The sequence below is a fragment of the Conger conger genome, chromosome 2 (assembly GCF_963514075.1).
Source record: "Conger conger chromosome 2, fConCon1.1, whole genome shotgun sequence".
NCBI classification, from domain to species: domain Eukaryota; kingdom Metazoa; phylum Chordata; class Actinopteri; order Anguilliformes; family Congridae; genus Conger; species Conger conger.
In genome coordinates this window covers 31,392,540-31,414,754 of record NC_083761.1, presented here as the reverse complement: position 1 = coordinate 31,414,754, position 22,215 = coordinate 31,392,540, and the positions used below count along the sequence as shown (strand labels likewise).

General features: G+C 41.0%; 1 protein-coding gene across 2 annotated transcripts in view; it reads right to left on the bottom strand.

Annotated features, from left to right (window-relative positions):
• zmp:0000001082 (integrin alpha-D) overlaps positions 1–22,215 on the bottom strand; it is a 145,358-nt gene that overhangs the window by 38,741 nt on the left and 84,402 nt on the right. For both annotated transcript variants that reach the window (XM_061223240.1, XM_061223232.1), the window contains 6 exons: positions 6,385–6,502; positions 5,282–5,424; positions 2,143–2,283; positions 1,454–1,651; positions 1,208–1,338; positions 946–1,097 (listed from right to left, as the gene is read on the bottom strand). In XM_061223240.1, coding sequence (XP_061079224.1) covers positions 946–1,097; positions 1,208–1,338; positions 1,454–1,651; positions 2,143–2,283; positions 5,282–5,424; positions 6,385–6,502 — 883 coding nt within the window. The remainder of the gene's footprint in view (positions 1–945; positions 1,098–1,207; positions 1,339–1,453; positions 1,652–2,142; positions 2,284–5,281; positions 5,425–6,384; positions 6,503–22,215) is intronic.

Sequence of the window (22,215 nt, the reverse complement as noted above, 5' to 3'; positions counted from 1 at the left end):
TAACCAAAAATAGTCTACTAGTCCTTAAAAGGCACTCTAATTTAAGTGAACCTTGTGAGGACCACTTAGTAACAGTCAGAAGTCCCTGTGGCTCCCGGAGGCGTTTGAGAGACGCACAAGAGAGGCGACATCAGCTAGGCGACTGAGATTGGTCGTGTTAGCCGACAAGTGCAAAATAACATGTTTTCCGAGCAAGTTCGAAAATAAAGTTGTTATTTGAAAACGAGCGACTTGTCTTTTTCCGCAAAATCCCACAACCTAATGTTTGTCAAATATTTCCATTGTCTTGCCTGGAGGCCAGTGGGTCACAAATGGGTCACAAGTTATAGGGTAGGGATAAGGGGAGTGGTTATCCTCATGTGAGGCACTGTGAGAAGAACATTCTGAACCGGTTGAAAATAGGACAATACATTAAAAATGCTTATATCTCCAAAACTAAAGAACGGACATATTAAACTTTCATTATGTTTCTTCAATGCCTTCTTGTGCAAATTGCATATAACCTAGAAAATGTGACAACACCATGTTACTCCTTTAACACCCGATCAAAATGTCCGATGACTGTGTCAGTTCATGAGGGCTATATGCTTTTTTTTGCCTTTTCTCTACTATTTAGTATGCCCATTCATATACAAGCCTTCATTACTGGATCTTCTGCTACTGATTCGGCACATCACACTACAGTTTGTAAGCCAGAGATCAGTCGGAGGAAGACTGCTTAGCTTAATAGATGGACTTGCAGGCATCTAATCAATCAGCAGAGAATGTTGCTAGAGAATATTCATATGCAGATCCCTGGCCTGCATTGCAAATGCTGTGTCCTGTGGGCCTGATCAGAGAGGCGTTTTACTCTGGAACCCCAATGTGGGGCTTTGTGTAATACATCATGAAACTGTAACAGCATATAAACATGGAATGTTTTGAGGGCACCCAATTCCAATTTACCTGCTGTATTCAATGCATTTTTCACCACAAAGCAGACTGTTAATGTGCCAACAGAAAAGATGTTCTCCTTCTCCTGACAGATAAATCTGTCAGTACTGATTCTCAATTCATTGAAGTAAAGCTGGGCAGAGACATTGACAACTGGCCTGGACCTACAGTGGTTCAGATGGAGAAGAGGTGAGAATGTTATTAACTGTGTGGAACCTTCTAAAATATACAAAGACAGAGATGATTAGTCACTTTACAAAACCGTCAGACTCACCTAAATAGTACAACCTTGTTGAATGCTCCCACTATGATGTCTGTCAGTCCATCTTCTCCCAAGTCCATCCTACCATCAATTGATTGGCCAAAGAACCTCAGTCCAGGTGACACTTTCTGGGCTGGTATGCGCTGTACATTATGTACCAAATCAGAATCCTTTATTAAATAATTGGAGCGGAGCTGTTACAAAAAATATACTCTTCTCAATGTCTATGGCTACCTCTTAAATTCTTTTCTTTTTTACCTGGCAGGATTCAATTCGGATTCCCTCAAGCCTGTCTCCCAAATAAATGTACACTGCCCCCTTCTGGTCTCCCTCCAGTGGGGCACCCACAGCCACGTCCCTCAGACCATCTCCATTCAAATCTTCAAGAGAGGCGATGGAAGAAGCAAATCGGCCCTGTGTTGGCACTGTAACATACTCCTTTTCCAGCATCATTAGCTGAGGAAGACAAGAGAAAGGAAAATGTAGACCGTAACCAAAAAATCAGTGATTTCAAGCAATAAGACTATACAATGTGTAAAAGCAAAAAGGACATGACAAGACAGAAATATCCATATTGAAAAAGACTGGAATTTAATTGCCGAATGACTGACTTTTGTGATTGCTTATTTATTTTCTTCACCTCAGGAAAGATGTAGAAGATATTGAAAAAGTACAAAGAAGGGGCACTAATTTGGTTCCTGCCTATGATATAGAAAAGATACAATGATATGTACAATGATATTGCACCACAAATGCTCTTGCTGTAGTAAATATGTTTTATAAATAAATAAATATGAGGTGTGTTCTACACCCTGGAAATGAGTACATTGTAGTAAATATGTTGTGACATGAGTTGTGTTCTACACCCTGGAAATGAGTACATTTGACTCAATACAAAACATAATCAAAGAAATGAACCTGGTTGCATCGTCACAGTATAATATTACCTCTCTAGTGAGTTGGTAGACAAACATCCTTCCTTCTCTCTGTGACTCATAATACAGAGGTGCTCCCACAAGGATAAAATCCGTTTCATCATCTGAGTCAATGTCAACAGCACACAGTTCTCCCCCAAAATATTCACCAATCTGGAAAAAAACAAACAAATGGATATTGGAAATCCCCGTTGTTGTTTGTGTACACTTCCAACCTCTATATACGTATTCCTGCTTCGTCAATTGAATTAGAGACGGGATATCTTCTTGTTATCACTTTGCCGTTCCTGGTCCGAGGTAGGCTATAACGCAGTTGGGAGCCTGCATGGTTTTCTCTCTGGCGCGGTTGCGTACCTACTTCCTACTCGCCTCATTTTAAGATAGCCATAATAGTAGGGCGTGAGGTTGAGTTTCCCTACCATTTGTGATTTTCTTGCTTGAGTCAGATTAGACTCCTCGATCGTTCTGATAGGTCGTTCTTTTGGTTGGTTAAGTGCCGGGGAGTTATTTATTCCCCTTCCTCCTCTAGGGATACCCCTACAAAATATTAGTGGTTATCCTAAATCTGGTGGGTAACTTTTAGAACCCCTCCATCGCATTTGGTCCTCTGACCCACACCCTCACAATTTGAATAATAAAAATTCCCATTCTTGGCTGTCTGCTTAGAAAATGCAAGGACTACTGAGAGCAGTGTGCTCCAAAGCACACTTCAATTTTCAGTCCTCCCAAGTACAAGAGAACTTCCGGTAAATTTGATGCATACTTGCCAGTTTTATACTTTATTTTGAGACCCACTCCATATTGCACATACATTCACATGACCCTTAATTCCGCTCTTGAATTAACCATGAACTTAGTCCACAAGCATAGGCGCTGGAACAACCCAAATCTTACTGGTGTTGTCTGCGTGATTGTGTGACCACGCCCCCATATACGTTATCACGGAGTGACGTCATTTACGTTCACATTATGACACCGCTTTGTATTCAACAGCTGGAGGAAAAGTCATGATAAGCTCTTCAAATTCATGATCATTGCTATAAAAACCTTGTTCGCCATGTCATCATACAAGTCATACAAATTATAATGGCTTGCGAGAAAGAAGCTAGGAGTAGAGAATAATTATTATTTTATTAATTTTTTTATGTTTTACTTTGCTAGCTAACTTCGATAACTGTGTGCATTCTCTCTCCCAACTAAACTTTCAAACAATCAACCTTTTGAATTTACACTAAAGCAGGTGGAGCTCTTTAACACCAATAAAAACTGTCTGTGCACAATACAATATGATCAACGCAGAAATAGGATACATATTATATGATTCTAACAATTCACGCTATTTCAAGTGACATATGTGTCATTGTGGCCACGCATGGGCATTCCCTGGCAAGTGTTTGTTACTGTTTTTAAAAGGCCATTCCTATGGGAGGTACTCAAAGCGAAATGTGCTCTGCAACAGGCAACTGTTCCCTTGCTAACCAGGCATATGTACAGTTTACATGGGCTCTGCTCTTTTCATGTAAACTGAATGACTGAATTTGATTCCAGATACTAAAGTGTAACTGGAGTTCGTGAACGAGGAGTCGTCTTTGACTCCAGGAGCAGTAGATCGCTGCCTCTTAGCCCAGCAACAGTTTTAACAGAACAATTTTCAGCCTTTTTAAGCAGAATGTTAACCACAGGAATTAATTGAACCATTTTAGATCAATATAACTTACTTGTGGCTTTTTGTTGCTACTCAGTGTGTGGGTTTGCCGGTAGTGAAAGTGGTATTTATCAGGCTGGGATGGTACTTTGGGGTTTAAACAACAGTTCTGTGCACTCACCCCCTGGCTCATTTACTTGTGTAGCCAATTCATTGATCTGTTCTGCCAATTCAGATGTCATCCTTGTTAATGTTAATATCAACATTGTCTACAGTAACATTATTTCATGTGTTTCGATTTTTTTGTTTGAAAAAAGAAGAAATGCTCTCTTGTTTTGTTCTCTTCAAGGGTGGGGGAGACATTACCTACCAAGCTAGCACATTAGGCACATTTTCACTATTGTATGTAATGATATCTAGCTATTTTTTTAAAAGTTTTTAAAAGTTTTTTTTAAATTTCATAGCCTTCCAATCAACATATCAGTTTTGTATTCTATCCCGTGCTTCACATTGCATTGCCATATGTAACCAACAAATTAGCCTCCATGCTAAGCTACAGCATAGTTTTATTGTGCTTTTAATGACAATGTGTCTATGTGGCTTTGAATTTCTCCACCTGGTGATAATAATCGCTTAATTCAGAAGATGGTTAATGCTATACATGGCATGCATGGTAACAAATGCTATTTAGTAATGTTAGCAGCAAAACCAATTGACTTAGCTAGCTGCCTAAATCTAGCATAAACAAATTAGCTTGTGTATTTGTAAAAACTAATACATGTAGACTACATAGTAAATGAGCAGTAGTGTTATGTTTATCAACTTGTAAAAACACTTAATATATCAGTGGTGATTTGTCCATGGAATCAAGTTGAGTCCGAACTCTTTCATGACATCAGCTTGACCGCCACGGTTTGTCATGTCTACTAGTCTCTGGCCTGTTACTTTACGTTGTTTTGTATTTAGTGATTGTGTTGAACTTGCAGTTATCTTAGTAGGAGTAGTAATATGCTTTATTTAAGGACAAAATTCTAGGTGGTGTTTTGGGCTATGATAGCACCACTAACATTTTCCCTGGTGGTGCTATAGCACCAGTAGCACCACCCATTCCGGTGCCATTGCCCACAAGTATTCAATCTGAGACATGGGCAAGGAGTGAAAAGATGCAATTCGAATTGCCCAATGTTTTCTCTGGTCTCTATTCAAAATTGGCTATTAGTAGGTGATAATTCAATTGGATAGCCATCTAATCTGACAATTAAGAAATGAATGTTTCTCTTTATACATAAAAAAATATACATATGGCAATAATTGTATTGGTGCAGGGCTACTCTGCTATAGGTCCAGCGGGTTGCAGGGTCTGCAAGCTCCAAATACGTACCTGATTTCACTAATGAGCTTACTTCCTGAACCAAGGAAGTACAATAATTGGTCAAGTTGGTTGGAGCAAATGCCCCCAGACACTGCAGATCACAGCAATTGGAGTAGCACAGTATTAGTGCCTACCTGTGACCCATATTTCTTCTGTTTCACTACCCAATTTCCATTGGCTTTGTGGAAAAGCACGACTTGTCCCATATGCTGAAACCTTGGTGCTCCAGAAAAATATAATGCCTTGTTAGCTTTCTTTCCAACGGCCACAGAATACCCTGCATGAACAGAAAGTAAGCAATTACATTTCAAAAGCTTTTAATCAACACCACATCAACGAAAACCAAAACAATGTACCCTGCCTTAAATCATAGAAAGTAGGTGTGACAAACTGTTCAGAGGACCCAGACGCAGACCAGGGAGTATGCAGAAAACTTTGTTTTCCAAAGTCAAAGCCAGGTATCCCAGTAACAGACAATGCCAGAATCAAGATGCAGAAGAATAAGCCAAAAAACTGTCATTACAGAATCAAAAATAAACAAGGTTACAAAGTAAGAGTATTTGCAGAGGCTGGGGTTTAAATACATGAGGGAAGTTGATAAACTAGGCGGGGCACGGGAGTGAGGTGGGCTAAACAAATGGACAACAGGTGGAGAACATAATAGGGTAATGATACAATAACAAGGGGGAAATGAAAATGCGGATTGGATGCACATAGACTAACACGTAATACAGACGGCTCCGGATAGGGAGTAGACATTTGCATTGGGTTAGGAGACATAGTGATAGTGAGAGACAGGTGCGAACACTTCGCTGAAACTAAGCAAGTAATCAGTGATAGAACAGAGACGTGGAGTTACAGGGCAGACTAGAAACGGGAGATAATTGTTAGTGAGTTAGTTACGTGTCTAAATCTAAATACCAAAAATAAGTGACTGTTAGTTTATTAGTTAGAGAGACAGTAAGTATATTAATATGATTAATACTGTATAATATCTAAATTAGTAGTTGTTTGTAAGAATAGTGCTTTACAACATTAACTAGCGAAAGAAGCCAGAAGAAAGGAATGCGAGGCTGGAAGAAATGTTGGAAATCTGGAAACTACTGAAACCACCCGAATAGTGCAGCACGCAGACTGGGGAGTGACTATGGCACGAAAAACGTCCTGACACAGACATAACAGGGGATGATGAAATGTAATAAATACCATTTATTTGCAGAACCTTGTGAATACTTACCCATATATGAGTCCTCCTCCATTTCAGGATCTACAATTTCATTGTGTGACCCTGTAGCAACTTCAATTAGGGAACCTCGCCAATTGTATGAACCAACTGATCCCAAAATCAATGTGTCCTGCAGAAAACAAATGTAAAATAAAAACTTTTGACATACAAACACCTTGGGGCCAGAAATGTTATAGAACTTGAAATGCTTGTAAAGTCAAGCATTTAATGCTTACTGTATTAACCCTCCTAATGTGTTAGAAAGTTGCGCACACCTTTTGTGTTAGCGGGTCAAATTTGACCCATGATTTAACTTGGCACAAGTTTTTTACCTCATATTGTAACTAAGTTATTATTCATTCATAACCATACAATTTTTTAAATGAAACTGACTAGCGGAGAGTCTTTTTAACAATCTGGAATTGCCGTTTTGCTGTCTTATTACATTACAGTTTTTTTTATTTTATAAATATGAACACAGCAATAATTTGAGATGTCAACAACTCAACAACAACTTTATACATTTCTCTTACCATTTGGGAAGGGGCACATATCCCACCTGGTTAGGAAACTATAACTGTTTTTTGACTAACATTGAAGTTTATCCGTTCAGCCAACAACTATATATTTGGTGGGACTAAGTTCAACGTCTTCTTGAACTACTTCGTATTGTTGTGTAATTGCATTGCTCGGTAATTTCAGTACCGAACTAATGTAAAACATGGTAAGCTTCTTGTACAGGGTTTCCTACACTTCCCAACAAGGTATAATGTGTCATATTCAGGTGACGGACAGTTTAGGAATATCGCTGCGTTCGCATAGCAGAATGAATATACAGACGTGTGTAATTACAGGATTTGAACTAGCTATATAAACCTGTAATTGTACAGGCTTACTGGGGCTCTGGTTAATCTAACTTTGAAATAAAGTTACATTTTTAAATATGATGCAGGTTGGTTAGAAAGCATTTGGGTGAGTAATCCTTTTTGGACACTTTGGGCATGCTTTATAAAAACATACTCTCATATGTGAATAAAACACACTTAAGGTTAATTGTCTTTGCATTTTGTATTAAAAAATCTGTTTTAATAGAAACAATAGAATGATCACAAATTTTCGGATCATTCAAGTGTCTGGACGAAAAGATATGCAGATATTTTTTTGGAGAGATTGGGGACACTGGGCGCAGTTTGGGGAAAACATGTGGAATCTGAATGGCTATCGATATCTTTACAAAATTTAACGGCATTTTGTAGTTATTTTGTATTTTAGTGTATCTTTTGTGTACACAGTATGTACATGCTCTGACATAAATTTGTTCTGTCTCAAATTTCTGAATGGTACAATTTCTTCTGTTTTTTTTCCCCAGGTCTTCTATGTGTGCTCAGTAAATAGTTTTTGAGATGATGACACTTGTGCAGGACTAGTACAAAATAGGTGGAAATTGTTTGAAGACACAATGGATTGTGAAAATGTCTCTCTCTCATTGCACAACAGACTAGAGTCAACATTTCAATGGCTGAACAGTGTAAATAATATGTGTCAAACTCAAGGCTGCGGGCCACATATGGCCCTCCTTGTTATTTCTCACAGCCCTCTTAAATATCCGAACACATATGATTTGGCCCCATTGGCGCCACAGTGGGAATCTGACATCAAGTAATAGCAGCTAAGTCTATACTACTGTCTGGCTTGCGAATATGGACAAAGAATGGCAAAGAAAACGAAAGGGAGAGTGTTTCAGGAGAGGTGGGAGACAGAGTACTTGTTCGTGGAGCATTGAGAGAGGCCTATGTGCCTTATTTGTGATCATCGTGAGACCAAACGGAAAGCCAAATATTGTGAACCAAGTCATGAGGAGAAGCTAAAAATAGCTGCCAAACTAAAAAAGCCCTTACAACAGAATATGTTCACTATGGCTCAAAGACAGAGAGATGCTGCTGTAAAGTTTTATTGCATGCCACAAAATAGTGAAATCATCCAGGTCTTTTTTTTGCTTTTTTAAAAACAAAGGTTATTTGTCTGGAAAAGAAACATCAATTTGCAAGTTTTTGTCAGTCTGTCTAGAAATGCTGTGGTAGAGAGTGCCAATGAGCTATCGGAAACGGCAAGCAGATTCGTTGCATTCCCCCTTGCTGCAGACGAGAGCACAGACATTAATGACACAGCCCACGATTTATGTCCAGGGAGTAAACCCAGACCTATCAATCAATGAACAGCTGTTGGACATTGCACCCATATACAACACAACCACAGTGAAGGACATTTTACAGTTTCTTGGGACAATAAACTGTTGCTGTCATCAAAGATCTTGGTGTTACTTTTGATCCAGATCTTGCATTTGATACACATGTTAAAAACATCTCTCGGGTTGCTTTTTATCACTTGAGGAATATTTCAAAAATTCAGAAGATACTGTCCCTAAATGATGCAGAAAAGCTAGTCCATGCTTTTGTTGCCTCAAGATTAGATTACTGCAATGCTCTTTTGTCTGAATGTGCAAGTTCCTCTCTGAAAGGGCTCCAGCTAATTCAAAATGCAGCGGCTCGTATTCGTATTCAAGGAGATTTGAGCAAATCAGCCCAGTGTTAGCTTCACTTCACTGGTTGCCTGTTAAATTCTGAATAGATTACAAGATACTACTTCTGACTTTTATAGCCTACCATATACTCCCTCACAAATACTCCGTTCGCAGGGTGCAGGCCTCCTTGTTATTCCTAGAATAACTAAAAGTTCCATAGGTGGCAGAGCCTTTTCTTATCATGCCCCTTTCCTGTGGAACAAATTGCCTGCTCATGTTTGGTGTTCAGACGCTTTAAAGCTACGCTAAAAATGTATCTCTTTAGTCTGTCCTATATTTGAGGGGCAGAAGTGGGTGGCTGGCATAAGCTATAGAGTCTCTGGTGGACTTGGCGGTTGGTCAGTGCTGTCAGTGGATCATTGTTGGTAGTGCTGTGTTAAGCAGAACCAGTCATGGTCTGGTGGCTCAAGCCTGCCCTCATGGCTGTGTTGGCCACTGTCTCTGTTTCCCTAAGCTATGCTACCATAGCCTTATACTGCCAGGGTTCTCCTTATCGCACGCAGGTACCTCTCTCTCTCCTGCTGTGATTGACCAATTACAAACTGAACCCCCTAACAATGTTAATTTCCTCTTCTCCCTGCCCGGAGCTCTAGCCCAACTTTTCCTGAGCACCCCCTCCTGGCCCAGAGCTCCAGCTCAAGACCAGCTGTGCACATCCCTCCTGCCAAGCTGATTCCACTGTAGCACCAAGCCGGTCCCCTTGCCTGACAGTGCCACCCATTGGTGTTCCTGCCATCCCTCTACCTCATCTACTTAAACTTTTTAATTGGACATTTATGTACTTTTATTAATCTGTTTTTCATTTTAAAACCATTCTTTCAACAAACCAGTGTCAACCAGTGGCAGATGGGTTCCCCTACTGAGTGAGGTTATGCTCAAGGTTTCTTCCTGTTAGCCAGGGAGTTTTTCCTTGCTACTGTTGCCCTTGGTGTACTCTTGGGGACCGTTTTCTCTGTAAAGCTGCTTTGTGACAAATTCCCTTTGCTAAAAGCACTATATCAATAAAAATTGATTGATTGATTGATTGAACAAGGTGATAGGAATTTCAAATAAATGAGTACTTTACGGGGGTGGCCTGTAGCATAGTGGTGAAGGTACATGACTGGGACCCACAAAGTTGGTTGATCCCCGGTGTAGCCACAATAAGATCCACATAGCTGTTAACCCTGCGTTGCTCCAGGGGGATTGTCTCCTGCTTAGTCTAATCAACTGTACGTCGCTCTGGATAAGAGCGTCTGCCAAATGGCATTAATGTAATGTAATGTAATTAGTATGTCAGGAGGTAGCCTGTCAGCTGGGCCAGATTCTCTGGGGAAGTTGGCTAATTGTAATCCAGGTGCACAGGTGGATGGGGTTGTGAGCGCTCGCCAGCTGCAGGAATTGGAGGCATGGTGCAGCTGTTCCTTGTTTGCCCTTACAAGCTGGGGAGGCTAGAAAAAGGCAGGTAAAGGGCAGATCAAGAGAGACGCCGGGGGTTGAATGTTGTGTTCCACGAATGGAATTTTAGCTTTTGGTTATTTTTCGGTTTGTTGTGTCTGGGTTTTTTTCTTTCTTGGTTTTCTCTTTTTTTTGTTTAGGCTGTCTCCTGTATTGGCAGGGGTTAGCTGGCTGGCAGCCCCAGTCAAGTAAGGACGCTACCTGGGAGATACCGCTCGTAAGCGGACAGGGATTTGGATTTTGTCAGGTGTGTGATTAAACAATTATACAAAAAAGGTGCTAATGATCATCAATTTAATATGTAGCTTGAAACACAATCATTAACTGAAACAGAAACAGCTGTGTAGGAGGGTTAAAACTGGGTGAGGAACAGCCAAACTCCAAGGTGAGGTTGCTGAAGACAGTTTCAGCAACATGTCTTCAGCAGGTTGGTTTAATAATCAAGGCAGACAGGGGTTTCCATATGTGCTGTCCAAGCTCTGTTGAAGAAGCACAAAGAAACGGGCAACGTTGAAGACCATAGACGCAGTGGTCAACCAAGGAAATTTAGTGCAGCAGATGAAAGACACATCATGCTTACTTCCCTTCGCAATCAGAAGATTGTTCCATCAGGTCAGAATTGGCAGAAACCAGTGGGACCCAGGTACACCCATCTACTGTGCTGAGAAGTCTGGTCAGAAGTGGTTTTCATGGAAGAATTGCAGCCAAAAACCATACCTCCGACGTGGAAACAAGGCCAGGTGACTCAACTACTGGAGTGCAGAAAAATGGCAGCAGGTTCTCTGGACTGATGAGTCAAAATATTGAAATATTTGGCTGTAGCAGATGGCAGTTTGTTCACCGAAGGGCTGGAGAGCGGTACAAGAATGAATGTCTGCAGGCAATAGTGAAGCATGCTGGAGGTTCCTTGCAAGCTTGTGGCTGCATTTCTGCAAATGGAGTTCGGGATTTGGTCAGAATTAATGGTCTCCTCAATGCTGAGAAGTAAAGGCAAATGCTTATCCATCTTGCAATACCATCAGGGAGGCATCTGATTGGGCCCAAATTTATTCTGCAGCAGTGTCGAGGACCTGGCCCTAGGCCCCCCTGATGAGAGATTGACGGGGGATGGGTTAGGAAGGAATGCATGTTAACCCCTCGCACACGCCATCGAGGTGGTAGTAAGCACGCCCGTAAGAGGAAAAATATGTAGTTCAGAGATAATGAGCAGCCCTACTTGTCAGAAGAGGAGTCTGAAGTCGGGGGACTTCATTTAGATTTAGAGTACTAAGGAGCAAGGTTAAAGTTCTGACTGAGGCCATGCATAGAATGAGTTCCAGCATAACCTTGGAGGAGATTCAACATGCTGAGCGAGCAGTCAGGGAATACCCCAACCCTACAGGGGAGGGGCACAATGCCTTGCTAAAGCAAAAAGATAAGGAAAACGGAAGGGATGTCAATACCGAAAGAATATTAAGAGGCTTTAAGGGCCTTCCTGATTATAATCTGATAATTTATTGGATAGATTCAAAGGACTGACTGTAGAAGAGTTGGGGGATGATTTACACTCAGCTATTGGCTGGATGTCCTTTGTAGATCCCTTAAGGCGCCGCGGAGAGGGGCACCTGAAGAGTGTGTTGAGATGGTGGAGGGCACTAACTTCTGGCTTGTATGAAGTCAAAGTTTGGAGAGAGTCCAAGGAGAGATTATGACAGGGAGACAAATACCAGTGATGAATAGGTTCATTGAAAAATTACATAAGAGCTAGTGTTTCCACTCGTATATTGAGATGGTGGAAACTCCCAACCGGAGGGGCACATGAGATAAAGTATTGGGAAAATTTATTTTGAGGTATGAGAAAATGACAGTGGGACAAACAGAAGTGATGAATATGGTCATTAAAAAGTTGCATAAGAGATAAATGTCTTCCCACTCGATATATTGGGGACATTTCTTATCAAAAAAAGGTACACTCTTATACGGAAAAAGGATAAAACATCATCATTTAAACATCATGGTGGAAAGGTAAATTAGAAAGAGCTAAAGGGGTATATGTAACTTGCATGTGATCAGCAAACTGAAAGATGATATATATCCTGTAATCTGTATAACTATTCTTTTGATTGATTATAATAAAGTATATCTTACTATAATCATATGTGATAAAGATTATTTTAGAGGAATACATTGAATACAGGACATCGTATACCAGATTTGCATCACACCCTTCACTTCGAGACTGGGCTGGAAGTTCAGTAGAACTTACCAGGGCTCCAGAACGTTCGGAGTACTTGAGTTCGTCCCCGAGACACCTCATGGTGAGGTACTGCTCGTGGGAACGTGAGGTCTGAGCTCGGCAAGGGGTCCGTGGCTCACGACAGCAGGACAACAACCCCAAACATACAGCCAATGTCATTAAGAACTATCTTCAGCGTAAAGAACAATTCTATGTCTATGTCTGTCTATTCTGCTTTTGGATTTTTCTGGTTTTAATACCTGCCTGGTTTTTGGACTCTGTTTTTGATTTTTGTTCTAGTACTTCCTGGTTTTTGAACTCTGCCTGTTTTCTGTCTTCGCTCTGCCTGCCTTTCATGTACCTGTCCGCTTGGATTTTGACCCATTGCCTGTTTTTGGACTATGTTTTGGATCTGCCCCTCTGTCATTAAAGCCTGCCTGATTACGTTATCCCTGAGTCTGCGTTTGGTTCCTCTGTCCTGATTCCTGACAATGACCTAATGGTGAATTAGGAATTAGTCACCTGACAATATACAAAATTGACAGTACAACAATGACTTTTCAAAAACATACCGATGCCTAAATGAATTCACAGTAGCATAGTAATTGTCACACCAGTGTTTATAATTCTATTCATGTCTATTCGTCCCCGAGACACCTCATGGTGAGGTACTGCTCGTGGGAACGTGAGGTCTGAGCTCGGCAAGGGGTCCGTGGCTCACGACAATTTTGGCGCCCAACGTGGGGCACGAGTAGTTGAGAACTGCTCACGGCCTAGTGAGGCACTGCCCGAGTAGATTCCTACTCGTGGAGCTCGAGTCGATTACTGGCACTGACGAGAAAGGTGCTAGGCACCTAAGTAGTGAAACCGTAATACTCGAACTTGAAAGGAATCGAGATAATTTAGAATAAGTTACAATATTAGAAGACTGTATAGGACAGTAAATTCTAATAAAGTAATAGTATAAATATAAATTCATAACTAGGTGGGAAAATGGCTGTCAGTGATATGCCAGACCCACATATAGAAGTATATTTCCTAATAAAGAATAGCCCATAGTAGGGACTAAACAAGTCGTCCCTCTGACAGAGGGAGAGGCATTGGTTCGGAAAATACATGAAGAGAATGGACATTTCTCTTTTAATGTAATTAAGAACTTGAATAGGTTACATATACCCAAGCTGAAAGAGGTAGTGAAGGGAGTAGTTAAGAACTGCTCACAATGCCAGATGATTAATACACCACACAGCCTGTGGAGTGCTGGATTAACTATAAGGTCGGGAGTACCCTGGGGAAGTATTTACATGGATTCGGCCGGTCCTGTGATGCGATCCACAGGGGGGCACCGATACTTACTGATAATAGTTGATTTGTGCACTGGGTACACCCTTATCCATCCTCTGCGGCAAGGTATGGGGAGACAGATTCCAGCCAGGCTAGAAAGCATGGTAATAGCAATAGGAAAACCCAAAGAAATCCAGACGATGGAGCTCATTTCAAGAATACCTTTATCAATAAATGGTGTATCAAAAACAATATAGAAAGAATATTCTCCACACCCTATCATCCTCAAGCAAATGGGATAGTAGAGAAAGTGTTAGATAAAAATATGGTAAAATTGAAAAAGGGAGGAATAACCACAGTGGCACAATGTAGGAAGATATTAAAGGGCCAGGCTGTTGCATCCTGTGTTCATGTAATGAGTTAAGGCCAGGATATCAGGGACCTGGTGGGGAAAGAGTACCCCCAAAAATAGAGGGGTTACCAGGGGACGCCCTATAGGAAATGACAACCCCGACAGGGCATTCTCCAGTAGTGATGATGCACAGATTAGTGGTCTGTGGACAATGCAGAATTAGCATTGCGACAAATACCACTTTCCTCATGGCCAGAGAGATAGAGGGGCCTGAGAAGGGGGGACAGCCTAGGAAAAAATGTTACTGCCTTGAAACAGCAGAAGGGGAACTTGTGACATGTAATGAGTGCAGAGAACTCACTTTTGAGGGATCAGCTGTAGCAGCAGGCCTCACTCATGCATTAATCCCCTATGATAAAAACGAGACCTCCAAAGGTCAGGAAAAGTCAACATACGCCCAGCCCATTATGGGTAGACAATGAGACGACCAACTAAGAAATGTTATTGAACAGACATACAACTACGGGCCCACCTGGCTGCTGATGAAGAAACAGAAGGGGGGAAACAGATACCAGACCTATGAGGTTTAGGCGAAAAGCCATAAATAGAGAAGGAAGAGTAGTATGGAGATTAACAGATTATAAAGAGGAAGTTAAAAATTGTCTGTACCCACCAGAAGATGCTGAAGTACTAGACGTACCTTTTGGGGATTATACAACCAGAGCATGGTACAGCAGTGATACAGATCTACTAATGACAAAGTTCAAAACTAGAGCACAAAAAGTAGGGCAAGTGGCATACTTCAGGTTACACGCTTTCCCTGTAGAAGGGATATTAAAAGGGGTGAGAAGACAATTAACTGTGTGCACAGAAGGCCTAATTGATGATAAAGGGCAAGTGAGAGAAACAATTGTGGTCTCGGCGGGGAGCCTCAGGGCGGATAAACCCTCGCCACAACTATTCTGATGATAAAGATGAGGCCATAGGGCCTCTCTACACACTAACCATAACAGTCACCACCAGAGTTGTGGTTGGCGAAGGTGTATACTCTGTTTCAGCTAGGCACTCAGTGGAACCCCTGTCTACAGACGAAGAGGGAGGAGAAGCAGACGCTACGGGAAAGGCAGCTGAACCTGTAGTTCCAGACACCGAGCCAGAGTACAAGGACGTCAGCGATTTTGCTACTCCAATACCACTGAGAGATAACCCGAACAATGGAGGACCTAGTGACGCTTCTCAGCAACGGCGCACAAGGAGGCCGAGAATGTTGTGTTTCAGCGGGTGTTTCCGATCAGGAACTGCTGACAGAGTACATGAAAATCCGAAACCAAAAGAAAAATCAACAAATCCTACGCAGTGAGTCTTTGAAGAAGGAACAAGATCGGGAAAGGAAAGGGTTAGCAATACTAGGGTTAATATTTTTTGTAGTAGTAATAGGATTAGGAAGTTATGTAATGAAATATAGAGTCCCTTACCAATACACATGCATTACTGAGGAAATAAATGTGATCTGGTGTGAATACAACATGACATCACCAGGAAGAGAAAACAGTACTGAAAATTGCGGTCAGAAAATGAAAAACGAAACATGCTGTCACTATTTAACTCGCGGAGGTCGGAAATCCAGTATGATAGAATGTGATGTCAGCTGTATCACCACAGACGGGAAACAGAAATGTTCAAGAGGCAAGCAAACTCGATATTGTCCAAGCTCATTGGGGCGTAAAGTAAAGCGGGAGGTCCCGACAAAAAATACTCAAAGGGCGAGGAGATGTGAGCTTAAATACCCCTTGATTATAAGGAAAGGGTTACCGAGTCAAACTGGACTTTGATGGTCGCAATTAGAACAACGAGGAATAATATGGGGACCCACAACACCACTACTCACTAGTCTATATATAGGGGACCCGCAACAATATCCCAAAATAGATAAGTCAATAATGATGCAAAAGGAACTAGGGTGGACAAATACATGTGTATATCACAATAGAACTTTACTGTGTACATTAGCCTATTGGAGTCAAGGTAAATTTCGAAAGGGCATTTGGGCAGCCGATACAATCCAAGCAATGCCATCGTTATTGATTAAGACAGTAATACCTTCTCGAGAATTAGTAGAGGAGATACTTCCGAAAGAAAAGGAGATGATAGAAGAAATGAGGCAGTATGCAATATCGGTAAATACGGAAGATGAAAAAGATATAAGGGAAAAATCAATCTCTAAATCAACGTTAAAAAGGGTGTAATGACAATGGCATGCACATGGGAAGGCGATGAATACGTAACCTTCAGATATAGGCCCGTAGAAGAACAACTTAGAAATTTGATACATTGGTACTGGAATAAAGTTATGAAAGGAAAAAATCCTAAAACAAATTACAGGGCACAATGGATTCATTATACGTTAATGAGTGGTTGGTGGGAGGCCTATGCTGGAGATATAGGGAATAATGCACAAAACCAGGACTATTTCAAAAATTATATCCCTGACTACTTTATTCCATCGCTCAGGACTACTTACACAAGGAAGCAAGAACATGGAGTTAAGCCTCAACTAATTTATTTAAATGATAAATATTAATCATAGGAATACTATATGTCATTTTTGTATGCTTAAGGCGCAGGCGTCATAGACAACAGTATGCATACCACAAGCTCGAGTCTCAAAAACAAGAGCATGAGCAGCATCGTACTTTCGCTGAAATCTTGACCAGATGACCCCGGCAAGAAATCACTGACTGTTAAGGGAGGCCTAAGATAGGCATAAGGAAAAGATAGAGGGGTGAAGGATACTGACCTCAAAAATCAAAATGGCTACCAAAAACCCAAACAGATAAGGTATAAAGCCTGGAACAGTCAAAGACACAAGTCACACCAGAAAAACAGCTGAAGCAAGCATTCAAGAATAATGGCAACTTGGAACAGTTCCTATGAAACCATGAGCCAAACCGGGAATGTATCAGGGGAAGGAAATCTGGGAGTGCGGGAGAACGGTGAAGCAGTACCATTAGCTCTATCCATGGTGAGTTCCCTCCTCCGAGCTCTTGATTTGAATCTTGGTAACATAGTAACAGTAATTAAACTCATTAGGAGTAAAAATTGTTAATTGAGTTCTAAAACCAAAACATGGTTTTATTTGGTTACTAGGAATGCGGAAGGGCAAGATTTCAGACAAAGATGACAAATATAATTTGAATGCTGAATATGAGATTTGATTTTTTGTCAATAACAGGCACCTTATGAATACAAATATGGAACTACAAATTTACTAAGTGGCTAGTATTAATACAACATGCATTGGCTGTGTGTTATCTAAATTCAAATTTTTCAAGTAGGCAGGTGTTAAGAAATAATATAAATTATTTACCTGATCATGCTTGTGTTCGATGGGTCACAAATAATAACAGCCCTCAGTTGTATGTCCATGGAAATGTGGATAATTGTGAATCAAAGTGTAGGGGCAGGAGCCCAGAGAATGATTTATATATCTTGTGTACTTAGAAATCAAAACTGTCACCTGAGGCCTAGGGCCTCCAAACAAAGAAGGGGATTCACAGGAGTCCCCACACTAAAGTTACAAATCCAAGACTAAACTCCAAAGAGAGGTGTCCCGTGTAACAATAGTTGCATGGCCTCCTTCACCAAACCAGCAAACTGTATACATAAATCCACACATCCAACAGAGATGTAACTTGATCCGTTGGACGTTTTGGAAAAATCCTGCTGGTTAATAAATAACCTTTCTCAAAATGAAAAGAGAAATCTTGTAGTGTGTGTCCCTAAGAAAAGTAATAATAATAATAATCCCCTGTCCACCGGGCCTAATCGAAACAGTGTAAATTTATGAATGAATTAAGTTCCCAGGAAGTATAGATAATCAAAGGCGCATGGAAAAACGTATAATATATTCCGGTAGAGGTAGGATGAAGAAATAATAAAAAATAAAGAAAAATTGTATCTGATCTCTTGCAGAATATAACCGGGAAATGGATTGTGGAAAAAGAACAAGTGGAAGCCAGTGAATCACAATTCCCAGTGACAGCCCTAAAAGAGGGGTTCGCAAACGAAACAGATACGCCCAGTTATCCCATAGAATTAGGAGGGTATCGTAATCATATAGTGAATACTTTGTTTGCCTTGAGAGATAAGAAGAGGTTATTTAACACCTGTAACCTTGAATACCCCCCACTAGATTCCTGTCTAAACTGTGAGATAACTGTGAAGTCTAGGAAGGGGGCCAGGGGCCTGTACGGTTGTCTCTGCACCCCGTGCTTTGTCTTGAACAAGACTGAATGCATCAATATTATCAACCTAGAAAATCACAGAGAAAAATTTGAAATCTTAGAGAATACAATAACTGTATATTCAGATATTCCAAATTACCCATTGTCAGAAGGACTAGTCACACCCCTACCATGTATCGGCACAGTTAGGTTCTATCCTTATAATAAAAAAAGAGAAGATATTGTGACAATGCACAGGAATGTATTTCCTTACATCTACGAAGACTTTGAAGGGAAACAACAGACTAGATATATAATCAAGAGAAACAAAATACCCGCTCGGCAGCTGTAAAAACACTCGAACGGGGAGAACTATGTAGGGGAGGGGTTTGTATTATCTGTGTGTTATTTTATCTTTAAAGAAGGTTTGGGGTATACCCCTGAAGGAGAAGTACCGAACGAGGACAGGAGGTGGCGATACGAAGAGAAAGGCTCTCCTTGATGGAAGGGATAGCTTCCTGGTCTCGAGATGCAGTTACGAGGTTGAAAGGGGTGAAGTTCCGAGGAGTGAGGGACATTGCCCATTTCACGCTGCGAGGAGGCATGCGGGGATGCCTGGAATGCGTCTGCTTCAACATGAAGACAACGCTCAGGAATGGACAGGACTTTGGATACGAGGCTCCTGTAGAGGAGTGGCTTTTGGGACTATTGGTAGCATCATTGTTTTGTTATTTGTCTAAAATGAGGTGGCTAACGATGGAGTGAGCACGAAACAGGCACATTACTGTTGGATAAGCTTGCTATGTGTGTGGCTGAGAAGCCACAAAAGAGGGAAATTATATAGAATATTCTCCATAGTAATTCCTAGTTATTCTATGTTTATCTCATGAATCAGTATGATTATTTTATGTTATTCTATGTATCAGGATGAGCAAAGTAGACAAATTATTTTTCTCTTTGAACATGTTATCATTTATATGATAAAAGGAGGGATTATGGAAGAAAAGTATAATATAACCTAGGATTTATATATCCAGATATGTATTCTCATGCATATAGTCAGAGGACTGCTTAAAAGAATAAATTGTTCTTGTGACAAATAACCAGAAAGAATGTAAGGGAGGGGTGAGTGCTCTCCTCAGCTTACGTCATATAGGCATATGTGCAGGAGATAGGGCAGAACACTCTCCCATTGGTAGGTGTGCTCATGGGCTTGGTTGATGATAAAAAACAATGAGGAGGATGACAGATGGGAGCCCAGTTTGTACTTGGTACTCCCTACCGTTTGATACCTGGATATTAAAGCTGTATGGGTTCATTGAGAGGCACTTACGGGCTAAGATTGGCTTAGTGCGAGGGGTTGAAGGGGGTGTCGAGGACCCGGCCCTAGGCCCCCCTGATGAGAGATTGACGGGGGATGGGTTAGGAAGGAATGCATTGTTAACCCCTCGCACACGCCATCGAGGTGGTAGTAAGCACGCCCGTAAGAGGAAAAATATGTGGTTCAGAGATAATGAGCAGCCCTACTTGTCAGAAGAGGAGTCTGAAGTCGGGGGACTTAGATTTAGAGTACTAAGGAGCAAGGTTAAAGTTCTGACTGAGGCCATGCATAGAATGAGTTCCAGCATAACCTTGGAGGAGATTCAACATGCTGAGCGAGCAGTCAGGGAATACCCCAACCCTACAGGGGAGGGGCACAATGCCTGGCTAAAGCAAAAAGATAAGGAAAACGGAAGGGATGTCAATACCGAAAGAATATTAAGAGGCTTTAAGGGCCTTCCTGATTATAATCTGATAATTTATTGGCTAGATTCAAAGGACTGACTGTAGAAGAGTTGGGGGATGATTTACACTCAGCTATTGGCTGGATGTCCTTTGTAGATCCCTTAAGGCGCCGCGGAGAGGGGCACCTGAAGAGTGTGTTGAGATGGTGGAGGGCACTAACTTCTGGCTTGTATGAAGTCAAAGTTTGGAGAGAGTCCAAGGAGAGACAAATACCAGTGATGAATAGGTTCATTGAAAAATTACATAAGAGCTAGTGTTTTTCCACTCGTATATTGAGATGGTGGAAACTCCCAACCGGAGGGGCACATGAGATAAAGTATTGGGAAAATTTCTTTTGAGGTATGAGAAAATGACAGTGGGACAAACAGAAGTGATGAATATGGTCATTAAAAAGTTGCATAAGAGATAAATGTCTTCCCACTCGATATATTGGGGGCCTTTCTTATCAAAAAAAAGGTACACTCTTATACGGAAAAAGGATATATAAGGAGTGAGCTTTTAGACGTTAAAAAAGCAGGAAAGAAGAAGAAGAAAGAAGGAGAGAAGAAAAAACCCTCTTAGAATTTCGCTGTTGAAGATATCTATGGGCTGTTGAAGAGAGAGCAACGCAAGACAGCTGTAGTCAAGCTGGAGTGGCGCGCTCCCTCTGCACGCCACTCCAGGATCTGGATATGGAGAACAGAGTGATGTACGCGGTGCGGACTTAGCCCAAGAGTTGTGGCAACAGGACTGATGTCGAAAGAGCAATGCAGAACAACTATAATCAAGCTTGAGTGGTAATTATAATCTATATTACTTGTAGAAGTTGGAAAAGTAGCACATAGAAGTTCAATGTTATAAGTTTCCTTTTATTTTTATGTCTTTTATTTCTCATTAAGGTTCTATATAAGGTAGAAAAATGTAGAGAAGTTTTTATAGTTTAGATAAATATAATATTCTAGGAATAGTTTCTTTTAAACGTCCAGAAGGGGGGGCTATAGGATAAGGCTAAGGCCAAAGAGCATGGGTATTTGAGGGGTGTACCTTGACTTTTAAATGGTGGAAAGGTAAATTAGAAAGAGCTAAAGGGGTATATGTAACTTGCATGTGATCAGCAAACTGAAAGATGATATATATCCTGTAATCTGTATAACTATTCTTTTGATTGATTATAATAAAGTATATCTTACTATAATCATATGTGATAAAGATTATTTTAGAGGAATACATTGAATACAGGACATCGTATACCAGATTTGCATCACACCCTTCACTTCGAGACTGGGCTGGAAGTTCAGTAGAACTTACCAGGGCTCCAGAACGTTCGGAGTACTTGAGTTCGTCCCCGAGACACCTCATGGTGAGGTACTGCTCGTGGGAACGTGAGGTCTGAGCTCGGCAAGGGGTCCGTGGCTCACGACAGCAGGACAACAACCCCAAACATACAGCCAATGTCATTAAGAACTATCTTCAGCGTAAAGAACAATTCTATGTCTATGTCTGTCTATTCTGCTTTTGGATTTTTCTGGTTTTAATACCTGCCTGGTTCTTGGACTCTGTTTTTGATTTTTGTTCTAGTACTTCCTGGTTTTTGAACTCTGCCTGTTTTCTGTCTTCGCTCTGCCTGCCCTTCATGTACCTGTCCACTTGGATTTTGACCCATTGCCTGTTTTTGGACTATGTTTTGGATCTGCCCCTCTGTCATTAAAGCCTGCCTGATTACGTTATCCCTGAGTCTGCGTTTGGTTCCTCTGTCCTGATTCCTGACAATGACCTAATGGTGAATTAGGAATTAGTCACCTGACAATATACAAAATTGACAGTAAACAATGACTTTTCAAAAACATACCGATGCCTAAATGAATTCACAGTAGCATAGTAATTGTCACACCAGTGTTTATAATTCTATTCATGATGTCTCTCCAGTTGTTTACTTGGGTTTATGATTTGGAGGCACAACAACATTTCTTGAGGATTTAAAAAAATG